Raw genomic sequence first — 15,002 nt, 5'->3', positions numbered from 1 at the left:
GCTCATTCAGTTTCTGTGACCCTGCTGTCGTGGGTCTGAGCTCTTGCTGCCAGCACATCCCAGTACAGCAGATCCCATGTGCTTCACTCCCGGGGAGGGGGCAGGCCAAATTTCACCCAATATCTCTGGAGGCAGAGCTTGGGGAGTTTGAAACAGCCACACTGAGTCAGTCAGACATGCTGACACAATTGTCATTACCTACTTTCAGTACAGGCCACCTGTGACAAAATTCATTTTACAAAAATGCTGCTTTAGAAATACTTCAAAGAGAGACACAAAACTCCAGTCAAAATCAGAGTGTTGGAGAGAAAAATAGCATTAATGATAATCTGGAAAACTCTGTCAACTAGTTTGCCAAACACTTTCAGTCATCAGTTCCATGATTTTTCTGTGCTAGCACCAAAATCTGGATGTCCCATTGAAACTCTGGAGATCTCTCTCTTTTAATAATGAACAGACACTCTCAACCGTAACGTAATGGTGTGACAGCTGTAGTATGACCACTGTTGATCACTGACCACCTGATATTTTGGGAAGACACAGGCTGAGGCAAAAATTATAGATTTGAAAGGAAACCTTCACTGAATTTTTTCTTTTTTTATTTTCTTTGTTTCGCCTCCCTTCTTTTTTAACTGTAGTGGTTCAGATGACCAGCATAGGAACAAGAGTCTTTGTGAAAGCATTTTGTGACATGATCCAGGTCTATGGTAAGTTGAATCAGTGATTATGACCCATTCTTTGGGCAATTGAATGGAAAGAGAACAGCAGTATCTGGGAACACCCCATGAAGAAGGAACAGCATTCTTCCATGGAATATACCAATCTTTTGCCTGGCTGAGTTTATCTGTCTTAATGGGATCAAAACATCAATCTGCATTACCTGAGCTGTTCTCTCTCTTGCATGTCATCAGTATTTCTCCAAAGAGGGAGGCAATTTCATCTCCAAAAATCCTGCAGCAATTCTCAATGAGGAACTGTACCAGACTAGAAATCTGCAACAAAGCAAAGGGAGAGAGATGTCAGATCTTCTCTTACTCAACTCAGGACAAGCTCACCATACAGATGAGGAACAGGAGCAGACTGTCATCCATGAAGGCAGCCAGGAACTACTCTCTCAGTCTCCTGGGCCTGATAAACTGTCCTGGTAAACATCCTTGCAAACATCTTTTCCATTCTACTCTGTCCTGTTCTGAGGTCACCACAACCACAGATCCTCTTGAAGAGAGAAGCATTTTGCTGACACACTGGGCATTGCTTTATGATCTCTCTCCCCTTCTTCCAGGAAGGTTATGAGAATGGACTGATGAATGTTTCTGGAGCCCTGATAAGAGGACAAGTTCTGATTTGAAGAGGTACTGAGTGTTCTCATGTTTGCAACCAACAGCCTGGTTGAATGGGATGAAGGTTGGTTGGGTTTTCTGCTACACCAAAGTGTTTCTCACCTTTTTAATAAATTCACTTTCTATATCAGGAGTGGAGGATACAGGAGGCCAGAGCAGGCTAGGTGCAATGCAGACAGCTAGATTAAAGGCATTCATCTGGTTCTCTTCAGATCGCATTTCTATCCCATGCAGCACTCCAAAGATGTAACGCAGGAGAACAACATTAGCTCTGGGGAGATGCTCTAGTAACCTGAAAACATAGAAAAACAGAATTCTTCACATTAGTGACCACTTTCTATGGATATGCACAAGTCAAGATAATGGAAATGCAGAAACAGGGCAATATGGTCCACTAATTAAACCAGGGAGAACGTCAAAGAGATGTTCTTGTTCTTGTTAAAAAAAAAAAATTAAGTTGAGTATTTGTGATTCTGCATTCTGGGATATACATTTATAGGAAAAGAATGTAGAGAACATAAATAACTACCTTTGGATGCTTTTTATCTTCTCTTCATTATTTCCTTGATCCAGCACAGAGACCCACTTATCACACAGCTGGGATGATAAAATACTGCCTGGGATGTTGCGAAGAAAATCCTTATCAAGAGAAAAGAAGAACAAAACACATGAGCAGCTGTTCTGGGGCATGTGAGGGAGTAGGAATAAGATACACAGATACAAGAGGATGTATCAATAGGACAGCACTTGCTGGCAAGTATATTGCTACACACAACCACCAAAACCAGAAGAAAATCATCTGAGATAGAGGCACTTTAGATTATGCTTAAAGTGATTATTTCCCAGCCTTTCTCTACCTTTTCCTGTCAAAATAGAGGTATTTGAATGCTTAATCTGATATTGCTGAACTAAAAAATCTGCAGTGAGACCAGTTATTTTGATGTTGCATAATGTCTGTCTTTACTTATCACTTCACTTCATCTGTAGTCCCTGTTTCTTCTCCTCAGCTGACAAGTTCAAATACCTCCCATAAGCACTCCGAGGCATCAAAACCCTCCTTCCCCTAATCAATGGAGTACTTAAACTGATCATTGATTGTTCTGCTATTCCTCTTTCCTAACACTTCAACCGTGAGCATGGAAATTGTTGCAGTTTAGGAAGAAGGCCAAATCCTAGCTTCCCAAAATAGATAGGCTGAGGGAAGCTGTGATGCTTTTTTTGCACAAGGAACATCGGTTTTGACATACAAGACTGTATAATGCATGGAGAAAATAATCAAAATACTTATGGCAACACTATAAACTCACTAGGATCTGCAGTGTAGGGTAGTACTGATGTGTAAAGAGACAGGTCTGCAAACATGCCTTTTAGTATTTCATATGCAGAGGGTAACAGGACCAGGCTGTAGCACAGACCTCAGGAAAGCTGTCAGCAAAACAAGCTGGCTACTCCTCTTCCTCATCCTAATTCAGTGGTAGCCTCCTGTGGAGATCCTCACAAGGTTAATGTGCCACCCATTCTTGTTAATTCATTCCTCTTTGGGCCTGTCCCTGGAGAAAAGCCCTCCCTGGTTGAGCACAGGATGTGTGCTGCTCTCACCCAAAAAGAGAGACAGGAACAGTCTTCACATACCTTAAACAAAGATGCTGTCACAAATATGGATTCACGGGCCAGGTCCACTTCAGTGCCTGAATCAAGCTTCTCCTTTAGCTCTTTGAACGTTTTTGCACTTCCAGAGCGTCTGAAAATACCCTTGGTGGAAGGCCCCTCTTGGTAAAGGAGGGAAAGCATGTCCTAAAAAAATTAAAAAGGCCAAGAGGATTTCCCATAAATATATTTTATTGTCCAGTGCCACTAAAATGTAGTTTTGCCATTTTTGCCACAGATGAAAACCTTTTCATCCTAAAACATATCAGAAATCAAACACAATCTAGGCTCACTCTCCAAATCTTGCCAAACTGCATAGCAAAGCTGTGATTTGGGGCTCTCATTTTGAAAACATGCCCTCAGAAATACTGTGCTGCCACTGCTGAGCACTAACCTTCTTCATGACCTTCCAGGACCTGTGCAAGTTTCAGCCAAGTCATTTAAACATACAAATGCTGTGGTATGGGAAAAGGAGAATGGTCTATCTAATTCAAAGCTTTGCATTTGACAGTGGCCTCAGCCATAAATTGCTTTGCAGAAAGGTATGAGACCCTCACTGCTCATCACTGTAGTTAATATTATCACCAGCCACAGAATTCTGTTTCACTGTTGATATCTGAAAAAAAAGAGATTTTTATCTAAACCAGAAAGTGCTTTGCTTGTTAATATATATCTGCACTTCTACAGCAGATCAGAGTCAGATTTTTACCCCTTTGCTGCTTGTGAGCAGTATCAGACTCTGCAAGCAGCTCAGGGCTGTCAGCAGAACCATCTCTGAGGCAAGGTGCTCCTGTGCTTGGGAGGTCACTCCAAGGGGGATAAAGCTCAGCTTGTGGCTCCCCTGAAGCCAGTGAGGTTGCACAGGATTAAACAAGTAGACAGCTTATTACAGAGAAAGGAAAACAAGCAGATTCCTGCCTAGCTTTTAAAATAACAGGAGGGACTGATATTTTTTGTTAAATAGTATGAGGAAAACAAATAGAAAAAGAAATGCAGAAACTTCTCCTGAGATAACGTGTTCAGGATATTTGCCAGATGCTTAGTTTGATGCTCAGTTCTCTGCAGTCTCCTGAGGGCCATCCCTCAGACATGCAGGTGAACTCCTGCAGGCCTGCTCCAAGCCATGGAGAATCTGTCATGGTTATCCCTTTGAAAGGGGAAACACATGCAGACAGACTCTGGGATATCGGTATGCACACAGTGGCCTGAGGACCAAGTTATCAAAAATGACAGCAAAGAGAAGGGACAAGGAGTGGGAGTCCTGGGACACTGTTCCATCATCATTAAACTGAATTAGTGAACAGTAATGGATAAGGAATGGAGTTTGGGGATGTTCCTAGTCTGGGCTGTAATGTAGGTCCTCTTGCCACACAGCAGAGCAAGTCTAATGGAAGCTATTACTTTTGATTTTATTCTTTCATGTTTCTTTCTCACTCTTGCAGAAGTCCAAGATCAAGAATTAATGGAAATGCAGATGCTTTGGAGGAGCACCTTCATGGCAGCAGGACTCATGTCAGCATTTTCATTCTCTTTGCAGGAATTTAGAGCTCTCCCATCAAAACAGGCTGAGACCCACAGCACAGGATGTTAGGACATGAACAAACCCTTTCAAAATACATTTTGAACAAAATATTCACAAGATAAAAATGGGAAGCCCCTATTAAACTGACAAACCCAGATGAAATTGCATGAATGAAGCTATGGTGCAAGACAATTCAGTGTGGCAATGGCTAAAAGAGAGCCCTTCAGCTGTGAAAGCAAGCTGCAAGCTCTGAAGCAGTTATCCAGCATGCCTGCAGCATTCATCCCTGCTATTTTTTCTCTTGCAAGTAAATCCCATTCAGTTCCCCAGTATTCTATTCTCCAGAGATGCTGCATGAATTCAGAAGTTCTATTTTGTGGTATAAATACAGTATTTAAAATTCAAAGCACGAAGTCTACCAAGCTGTGATTCTATGCTTAGCAACTTTGGGGATTTTTTTCAAATAAAAATTTACTATTATTTATGTGTTGGAGAAATTTCTGAAGTGCAGCATTGGCTCATCTCTTAAACAGAGAGAAGGAGAGATCAGGTGATCATAGCCATACAGAGTCCATCTCTGGAGGGCTTATTTAAATAACCTAAATAATAAAAATGCACAGTTCTTCAAAAGAAAACACTACTAAAAGACCTGGAACATCCTGGTATGATTCACTATTCAGGCAGTGATAAAGCAGCACATCAAGCACCAGCTTAGGAGACAGAACACCTCCTCTTGTAAACTGGTGTGACCCACTGATTTCAGTGGGGTTCTGGTAATTTCTTCCAGCCAGAAGTCAGGATGAAGGGCCCAGTCCTGCAGGGCTCATTCCCACTTTGTAAATACTTCATCTGCTGTACTGACAACAGGGCCTTCTAATGACCAAAAATGCCACATACATGCCTTAATTATGCCTAGGAATGGGCTCTAGGACAACCTTTTTCATGCTCCTAGGTTGGTTTTGAGAGCACCCACAGCACCAGAGCTCCCTCAAGACAGGATGAAAAGATGCTACTGTAGCCTCCACATTGCCACCTATTATTTGCAGTGGTGCTGTCAGACCAAAAATGAGGACTCAGGATGCTTGCCTGCCCTGGAATGACTTCAAGAAAGGCTCTGAAATTGCCTGGTTATGGGCAGGTGGCATTTTTATGCATGCGTGGGCTGCCTATATGGGACAGTGGATGAGACATTTATGGATGTGGGGATTTTACAGAGATCCTGGGAGTGGTTTAAAAAATATGTGTGAATGTGGCATTTATTTACACTGTGTGAGTGAGGATTGGGGAACCAGCCTTATAGCATGGGCTATAAAGGAGAAATAGCCCAGAGCAGCAGACTGATCACATGCATTTCTCAAGCTGTTATTAACTGGGCCTGACCACAGAATATGTTCAAAACCAAAGTTCTTGCTGGGAATCACAAATGAGGTTTCCCTATGGAAACCTTTCTGGTTTCTTTGCTTGGGTAATTTCAATGTCCCATTTACAAACATATCCTCATTTACCACAAAGAGAAATTCCACTGCTGTAAGACCCAACCCTGAGCCTGGGACTCACCAAGAGGGGTTTGGGCAGGTTGTCATCCTCACAGATGGTTGTTAGTAAGAGGCCAAAGAGCTTCCCAGGAGCAGCAGATGTTGAGGAGAGGGGTGCATTGTCCAAGTGAGTGCCTGGGCCACGCCAAAAAGCCCAATTTATGATAGATCTTTTCCTTTTAAATGACTTTTGGCTTAAGTCTGGGGAAAGAGAAAGGTGTTTATTATGAGAAATGCATTTCAATTCTAGTTCCAGTATTTGGGTTTTGGTGGTTGCTATGGTTTCAAAGGAAAAAATGTCATGAACTCAACCAGCTCCTTGCATCCATCTAGGCCTAATCCACCATGCACCAGCTCTGTGTGTGTGTGTGTAGAATGTGTTGCCTCACTCGTGCCCTGAAGGGGATCACCAGGACCTGCCCTTCACTGCTGGAGCAATGTCAGCACCCTCCACCACGTGCAGGATGGAAAACCTCAGCCTGCTGACTTCACACAGCTGCACTCTGCTAAATAACTCATTTTCCACCCACGGGGGCAAATCCACTGCCCTCACCTCAGCATGCTGTCCAGGGTGATCCTAGCTCTCCTGACCATGTGGGAGACTCTCCCCACAAATACCACCAGAGAATCAACTAATGGGATGGGGCATTTTCAGACCAGGAAAAGGCACTGCCTTTGCTCTCTTCTCCACAAAGCAGGAGTATCATCAGTGTCCTCACTCCAAGCATTTGCTGACTGTGGCCCAGGGATGGTGCCTGCCCTTTAATCACTGCCTTCCAGATGGCACTGCAGCACGCTGCCAGCACACCAATGGGCTCTGCTTGTCTCCACTGTAACACACCTCATCAGACATCAACTACCTGAAACTCCTGTCTGGAGTGTGGAGAGAAGGAAATACTGGTATTGGGACACAAAAAAGGGGTTTTTATATGACCTTTCTCTACATCAGCCACTGTGAAATCTTCTTAACAGCATGGGTTACTGCTAAAGGGAAAAGGAGTGTGGACTGTTTATGACAGAAGTGCTAACTGGGAAAAACTTAATCTGATATATTTTTCCTTTCTGAGATGTTTTCAAAACCAATCAGCATTGATTTAGTTGCTTGCCTACCCCATAGACATTTTAATTAGCTGGTCCTCCCAAACATTTTACTTTCTGCTGTTGTAGAGGCCAGAACCAAGTCTTGCAGAATTAAGGATTGTAGTACAATACCAGATTTTTCTCTCCAATACTTTATTCTCTTCTATACCTTATTAGAATTTGGTTTTTAGCTTAAAGAGTGATTTCCATTATAGGTCATTCCATACCAGATCATGCTCCCTTTGGGAATGGGTGGAAGTCTTTTCATTAGATGCTTACAGGATGAAAAGTTACAGTTTAACTCAAAATGTGAACATATGAATGTGAAAGCCTGAAGAAAAATGCTTTTCATAAAAAATAATGAGGACATACATTTTAAGCAGTCCAAAGCTTCAAGGAATGTAAGTCTGGCAGTGTCTAACATTACGTTTTGGGAGGCCATAACTGACCTGTAACTTTGAAAAATGATAATTTTTCCTTCAGATGAGCTAGATATTGACACGTGAATAAGATTTGCTTCACAAACGAAGGTTTGCCAGTGTTCTAGTGACACAACAGCAAATACATACTGGTGTTTTTTTCTGTAAACCCTGTAGATCTCAGTGGAAGCAAAAATTATGATGTTATTTTGGAGAACAAGGAATAGCAGAAGTGAAGAAAAAAAAAAGAGTTGTAAAATTAGGAACTCTTCTCAGTCTCTTACTGATTGTTCCCCCTTAACAGCCATGTCTCAAACTGAGAATGTGAAGAAGGGGTCATTGCAAGGAACTGCAGCTCTCTCCTGGGACAGAAAGGAAATCTTAGCCAGTTCTCTTCAGCACACCAGGGCAGAAACCAACAACTGATGTGTGGCAATGAAATGCCCTGTGCCTTAAAAACTAACATTCACTGAAAAACAGGAAAACTCATCCTTTTCATACCCCCTTTTTAAGGGTGTTCACAAGTCTTAAGCTGAAGAGGACACGAGAAGGGGTGAGTGTTCACTTTCTTTCCTTGAACCTGTGCAAAGTTATAATACTAGGACAAAGCCAGACTCCTCTCAGCCAAGACAGCTGCCAATTATTGCTCTGCAGAAGAACTTCCACACAAAGACCTCATGGCCTTGCTCTGGTGGATTATTCTAAGCCAGAATCAGAAAAAAGTAATACCAGTTTGTTGGAAAATTTTGGTCAGAGCTCACAGCAACCACCTCTTCTTGCTCATATTTTACATGAAGGGAATGTCTAGTCATAGTTAATGTCCTAGCCATGGAAATGGCATTTCCTCTCCTTGAAACTAATCAGAAACTCCTAAATAAATCTTCAGCTCTATTTAACAATGTGCTCATCAGCATAATTTAATGGCTATGTTTAACTGGTAGGTGACCATTCCTGTTACATGCTGAAAGGCTACAGAAGAGGCAACAGAAACACCCAATTTCTTCCACATAGAAAACTCTCCTGTACTGTTTTAACCATCCTGCCAGGACAGTTGATGCAATTTGGTGTCCACAGAGCCACTTACATGACGTGAGGGCAGCTGTCAGTCACACCAGCCTGTCAGCACCTGCACTGCTGTCCCACCCTGGTGCACACTGCTGGAGCTGGCAGCTGCTCCTTGCTGCCTCCAGCAGGGACAGCATGTCCTGCACAGTGGTGTCCCACTGCAGGGAAGTGATGGCAGGGAGGGCAGCACAGCGTGTGGCAGTGAAGTGTGGCGTTACAGATACTGAATTTACTCTGTATATTCACTCTGTGTGGCAGTGTGTCCAGTGAGTACCCAACCCAGATTTTGGCTTGCTGATTTGAAGCTCAAAAGCCAAACCATAGCTTTGGCTTGCATGCAGGTAATTTTTGCCATTTTCCAAACCCAAAACAGTCAGAAAAAGCACAAGGAGCAGTGCTGTATGTGAGATAACCTGCTTTGCAAGCAGCTACACCTATACATCACTTCAACAGGTTTTGTCTGATGAAAGAAGGAAAGGTGAATGGACTAAAAGGCTCTTTCTCCCATTAGCACAGTCCCTGTGCATGACCTGAAGGCTGCCCCAGGCTTCTGCTGCCCCAAGCCAGGCTCACTCCACTCCTGCAGCTTGCACAGCACTGATGATAACACATCTGCATTAGAACTCTACAGGCCTGATTTGCATTTCTATTTTCTTTTGCCAGTCAACATCAGCTGCCAAAGCAGGGCCTGTAAACCTAATTACACCCCTTTGCTAGATTGCCTCATTCTTAAAATATGCCATGAAGTAATATATGATACAAATTACTGGGAGGGGGGTGGATGAGTGCATGTGGAAAGGAAATTAATTTATATAAAATATAATCAATTTTCAGAATAATTTGTAGTGGACTCTGGTATAGCTTCACTGTATTTAATTTCTAAAACCATTACAAAAGGATTATATTCATATATTCATATATTGTGGGAGATCTTAAGTATTGGGGAGTGCCCAAGATAACAGTGTGAATGGTTTTTTTTCTATGATATGGTTTATTAATGGTGAAGTAGGGTAGAGTTCCTAATTGAGCTGAGAATGCTAGTGTGTTGAGAACAACAAAAACACACTATGGGATGTATCCTTGCCCTAAGTCTAATTTCCCATTCCTGTCACTATCTCCTTATTTGTTTTATCATGAGCAGAGCACAGTCATTTTGTCGTTGACAAGCGAATGCAAAACAGAGAGCAGGTGCTCCTATTTTTGCAGTATCAAGGCCAAAGGCAGAAGAAAATATTACCTTCCTTATTTTAGTCAAAGAGCACTGAAATAAAGTTCTATTCGCTCAGTTCTATTGACTCTACCTCATCTAGGTACCCAGGTACCTGCCTAGACTTTGCCACTTGAGGGTCCCAGTGAGGCAGAGTGTTGTCCTAAGTACTTTATAAGATGAAGGATTTCCCAAATGTTGGATGGGAATTCTGTGCCAAAGCCTCGACTCTTGAACCGTGAAACCACCCTGCCTTGTTACAGAGCACAGCAAGGGCTGCAGAGAGAAGCTCAGCTAACAGACTCAAAAAAATTGCAGGGGAGAGAGAGATTCTGTCTTTCTTTAGCTGACTTTAGAACAATCCCTTGACAGGCAGCTTGTCAAAATGTAACTTCCAAAGGTGACACATATACAACAGCACACTCAGATCAGCGAGAGCTAGAGTGCAAACCCCCCCAGAGCAGCTGGAAGATACACCTGCACGCTCCTCTGCGCTTCCCACCGCGCCCCCAGCCCGGCACATGTGCCTTGTGCAGCAGAGCCAGGTGGCCAAGCTGTGTGTGGGGACAGATCTGGGCAGAGGGGACAACGTACCGTTCAGCTGCTGGCACACGGCCACCTGGCTGGGCTTCAGCACAAACTGGCACTGCAGCTCCTGGGGCAGCTGCTCCGGCAAGAAAGGGCCCTGGAGCTGCCTGGGGCAGGCACAGGGCTTTGATCCGTGGGGCATGGCGTCACGAATGTGGCTCATTGTAATTCCAAAGGGATACTCGTGGCCTGTTCAAAGAGAAATGGAAATAATCTCTGTTGGATTGACTGGAGACTTGCAAAACTCCATCTGCCCTGGAGGAAAAGCAGATTTGGCTTGCTGGCCCGCAGCACTTTCTCAGTAATCTAAGAATTGCTGCTTTTCTCCATATTTGCACGGGCATAAATCATACACGGGCAGAGAGGGAGTTACCGTGTTTGGTGTAGTTAAACAGATGTAAAAGTAAAATCGGATCTATTACAGCTGTATCACATAAAAAAGCCCACCAGAAAATAATAAAAGTGACTATTTCTGAGTTCAGTGTTTACTTTTTCTACTGCTTTTATTGTGGCACTGAAAGTTAGGTACTGCTTGCTCACATCATTCTGGAGGGAAATGAGATTTTGGGATCAGACATGTCAAATTTCTGCTGAGCATGCAAAACCAAAAAATTCCAGTATGGTAGTGATCTTCCCTCCCTTAGCATGTTAAGTCCAACAGCCATCAGCTCAGCCAAATGAGACACAATTATGGTTCCTGTCTGAGGCTGAAACAGGAAGGAAACGTTAATCACAGGGCTGATGCAAATGAGCTATGCTTGGCTTTAACCAGCATCTTTGGGGACTACACAGAGGCAATTCATTTCTGGAGGAGCTTTCACAAATGCCACCGGAAAGATGCTTTTCCAACTTGTCTAAAGACGTGGTGGATTAAATATATGAAATGTGGATGCAATGCTAAGATGTTTTAGTTAGCTTGCAGTTAGACTTGAACACTAAGAGAATGGAAGAGGTGTTACTTGAGATTATAGTATGAAGTTATGGCACAGGCAAACTCTGCTTCTGATGTGCACCTGTAATAAAAGTTTGCCTTATCTAATAAACCTTTGCATAAGTATCAAGAAAAGCATCACTTTCATGTCAGATTCTTCTTTTCCAAGGATTGCAACTTGAATTTGCAGTGAGAGTCAGTCAATTAGAAAGGCCTTTTCCATTTCTGAGTTCTCTGGTTCTATGTTTAAAGCCATGGATGTGATTTGATCTGAAGAAGATACACAATAATGGTCAGAAACCCAAAGTCTGGTATGTTTCAAAGGCAAAACAGTTTGCACTCTCTATAAGGTGCACAAGTTAGACATTTTATAAATATTAATGTTGTCTGACTCCAGTGAAGCATTTGTAGCTAAGGTTACTTTGAGAAGGAATGCTAAGATTTACTGGGATTAGATTTGCAGGAGAAAAAAATAGAAAATCCACAAGTTTTTCTTGTTCTAATCATCTGCAAACTCATGCAGCACAAGTAATGCTGGGCTTCTACAGGGAAATGTTCTTACTAATGGAAAGGGATTTGTTCTCAGTGAATCATGGGCCAAAATAAAATCACTCCATCCAATCACTTCTGAGATTTGTGTTGATTCCTGGTCCTGAAATGTTTTGAAAAGCATTTTAGAAATTAATAAGCACTAATTTGCTCCTAATCAGAGGGGAGCTGTCAGCTAGAATGAGAAATACAGGATTGGAGAGGATTGCATCAGTTAACTTGAGTTGTGGAAGGAAAAATCATTTCTCAAAATTCTGCTGTGTTTTGCTGAGGAGGGGACAATGCTATGGAGGTGTAGGAAGAAATATGGGAAAGCTGGATAACCTCCAGAAGAGGAGGTGACTGGAGAGGTCAACTCTGCAGAAACTCTGGGGCTCATACAGCAAAACTGGGGCAGAAATAAAGGAACTTCTTCAACCTCTTAGTGACACAAGCAGACATCTGCTCTTCAAAACAAAGGATCACCATTTCCCTAACTCCAGAGAGGCAAACTCATGTGATAGGGAAGTAAGAGAAAAAACAAGAAAAACAAGACAAAAGAGGAAACTGAACTTCAGTCTTCTCTCTATTTCTTGCTTCCTACAGCAGTAGTAACTGAGTGAATACTGAAAACCAAACAATGTCAACAACTTACCAATAAGAGGGTAAGGAGCATGTTCTCTTCCTGAAATCACCCATAGCTTGTAGTCTTTTTCAGAGCCCTTTAAAACCAAAATTAAGAATCAGTTTGTCAGCCATTAAGGACAGGTTCTCAGATAAAGTTTCTTACAATATAAGGATAATCTGCACCTTGCCAGCAGGGTCCCAGGAATCCCCTTTACTTTTGCAAGTGCCCAAGTCTGCCACCAGCAAAATTCCTGCAGTGTGTCTGTCATGTGTAGTGTGGTTTATGTGACCTGGGCTCAGCTCTGAGCAGTGAGAGGTGCTGGAGCCCATCATTTCTGAAGAAAAAGGGGGAGATTTGCCCCCAGTTCTTTCCCTCAGACTGGAGTGCCTCCTGGCAGCAGAGGGATGGATGCCAGAGCCCACCTCACTACTCTGCTCCACCCTCTCCAAGCTTCCCTACATCTCTAAGCAGGAGGAGCTCAGGCTGGAGAGCCAAAAGCACCCTGTGACTGACACTGGAGCACAGGGCAGGAGCACCTTCACCTGAGCCCACCCTAATGATGCCAAGGCAAGGATGGCAGCCCCAGGCTCCTGGCACTCAGTGCTGCCCCAAAATTGTGTTGTAGGGCTCCTGGCAGCCTTTTTGTGCAGCCCTTTTGTGTGGAAGGGCTTGGGACTGCTGGACGGTGTTTTAAGACTACTGAGCCCTCTTTTAAAGTGTACAGCAGAGAGGATAAATTTACATCAAAAGAGACCATTTTCAAAAGACTGGGGAATGTGATCTTTTTGGGAAAAGCTGTGAAAACCTCTCATTTAAATCAAATCAAATTAAAGCGAATTCTAAATATTGCCTGTAGCATAAATGTACCAAAGAAAAAGTGGATAAATACACTGCATTAAAAGTGATCTATTTTACCTTAAATCCCTTTTTGGTGAGACTACTAAATCAGGATAGTTAAAAATATAAAAGTTTTCTGGCTATAAAAAGCAATAAACACCTCATGACAGCATTTACTTAGATCCAAAGTTAATTCCTACCTCCTTTCAAACAGACTTGCCTACTACCCTGCATTTTCTGGACCTCCACCCAGTGTTCCTAAGGCTTTTGAGACTCTTCCTACTTGCTGCATGCACCTGATGTAATGCTGATATGCCCAACAAAGCCTTTGCAGTTTGCTCCCTGACTGACAGAGCTTTCTGGCCCATATTAGCACTGCTGTTAAGTCAGCTAGCAGGGGGCAGAAGGAAAATAAATAGGCTTTGGAGACATCTCTGATGCCTCGGGGCAAGCAGCCAGGAGCAAATAAATACAGCTGAAGAGCACAAGAAAGGGTATTTGCTTTTCCTTTCACAGACATATATGAAAGGGTTTGTTGCTGTGAAGGGGAAGCAGGGAAGGGAAGGGCCAGTTAAGCGTGGTTGCAGGAGGCAGACTGCTCATCTCTGACTGCAAATGCTGTCCTTTACAGCTTTATGAGGCCATTTGTCAGGATAAATGTGACTGTCCCAGAAAAGTCAGCAAGTGTACTTACAAAGCTGAGAAACCCAAGGCCCTTCCTTCTGCCCCACATGATAATTTGGAACAGATGATCAATGCCATTTTGCACGAGCTAGCTGTCATTTTACCAGAGAAACCACAGAGGAAAAAACCCTGATGTGTTAAACCAGAGTGAACTCAGCCAAAGTAATAGCCCCATTAATCACACAATATGTGAAATGTAGTTTTTATAAGTGCCATTGAAAAGTCATGGAGCTCCTTTCAAGTGGTTCTCTGTGGACAGAAATAAAAAACCTTGATACAGCACGTAAGGCAGAGCTTCCTTAGGGCCAGAACAATCCTACCAGGGGGCTGGGTGTTTGATTGATATGCAGGCAACAGCTTAATTTATTTAGCTTGTTTGATTTTATTGCTAATCTTATGATACGCCTCTAATGAAAAAAAAAGGCTTTCTGCTCTAAAGAAGCAGTAAAAAATGTAGTATATTAGCAGGGCAAATAATTCTGCAGGCAAGGTTTTACATCTTTCATATGGCTTTCATTCTTTTTCTACTTGAAATAAAAACATAAAGAGGAGGAAAAGGTTGATTGTGATACATACAAAAGAACACAATGCTGAAACCCAACCAGCTCCTTGTCCTGCTAATCTCCAAGTATTCTCTTTAAATATTACCATTTTCCTGCTTTTTCTGTACACAAAGTGAGGAAGCGCAAATGACACCCATAAAATGGGTAAAAATAAAGCACATCACAATAAAGACTTGCAGCTGTAATAGCACTTAGTCTCCTGATTTTTGGTGCAGAGCAGGGGAGACAATGTGCAATTAAAATCCTAATTTTAATTCACCTTTTATACTTTTCACCTTGCAATCCCTCTATCGACTCCAGAGATTCCTTAATTAAATGGACTACTGGATTCTGAGCCAGGGCCCCAGCCCTGGTGTAAATGAGATGTCTGAGCCATAACAAGATGGGCAGACACAAATTGCTGTGCCTGGGAAATGCCAAGCCAGCAG

General features: G+C 42.7%; 1 protein-coding gene across 1 annotated transcript in view; it reads right to left on the bottom strand.

The window, feature by feature from the left end:
- The window catches only part of ARHGAP20 (Rho GTPase activating protein 20), a 56,817-nt gene that overhangs the window by 3,643 nt on the left and 38,172 nt on the right, over nt 1-15,002 (bottom strand). The window contains exons 8-14 of the mRNA XM_054654816.2: nt 12,518-12,584; nt 10,410-10,592; nt 6,067-6,245; nt 2,973-3,134; nt 1,870-1,979; nt 1,443-1,632; nt 881-992 (exon numbers count right to left, since the gene is read on the bottom strand). Of these exons, the coding sequence (XP_054510791.2) occupies nt 881-992; nt 1,443-1,632; nt 1,870-1,979; nt 2,973-3,134; nt 6,067-6,245; nt 10,410-10,592; nt 12,518-12,584 (1,003 nt within the window). The remainder of the gene's footprint in view (nt 1-880; nt 993-1,442; nt 1,633-1,869; nt 1,980-2,972; nt 3,135-6,066; nt 6,246-10,409; nt 10,593-12,517; nt 12,585-15,002) is intronic.

Source organism: Agelaius phoeniceus, chromosome 2 (assembly GCF_051311805.1).
Source record: "Agelaius phoeniceus isolate bAgePho1 chromosome 2, bAgePho1.hap1, whole genome shotgun sequence".
In the NCBI taxonomy this organism is placed as follows: domain Eukaryota; kingdom Metazoa; phylum Chordata; class Aves; order Passeriformes; family Icteridae; genus Agelaius; species Agelaius phoeniceus.
Note: the sequence above shows the minus strand (reverse complement) of the source record. Positions and strands in the feature narration are given on the sequence as shown.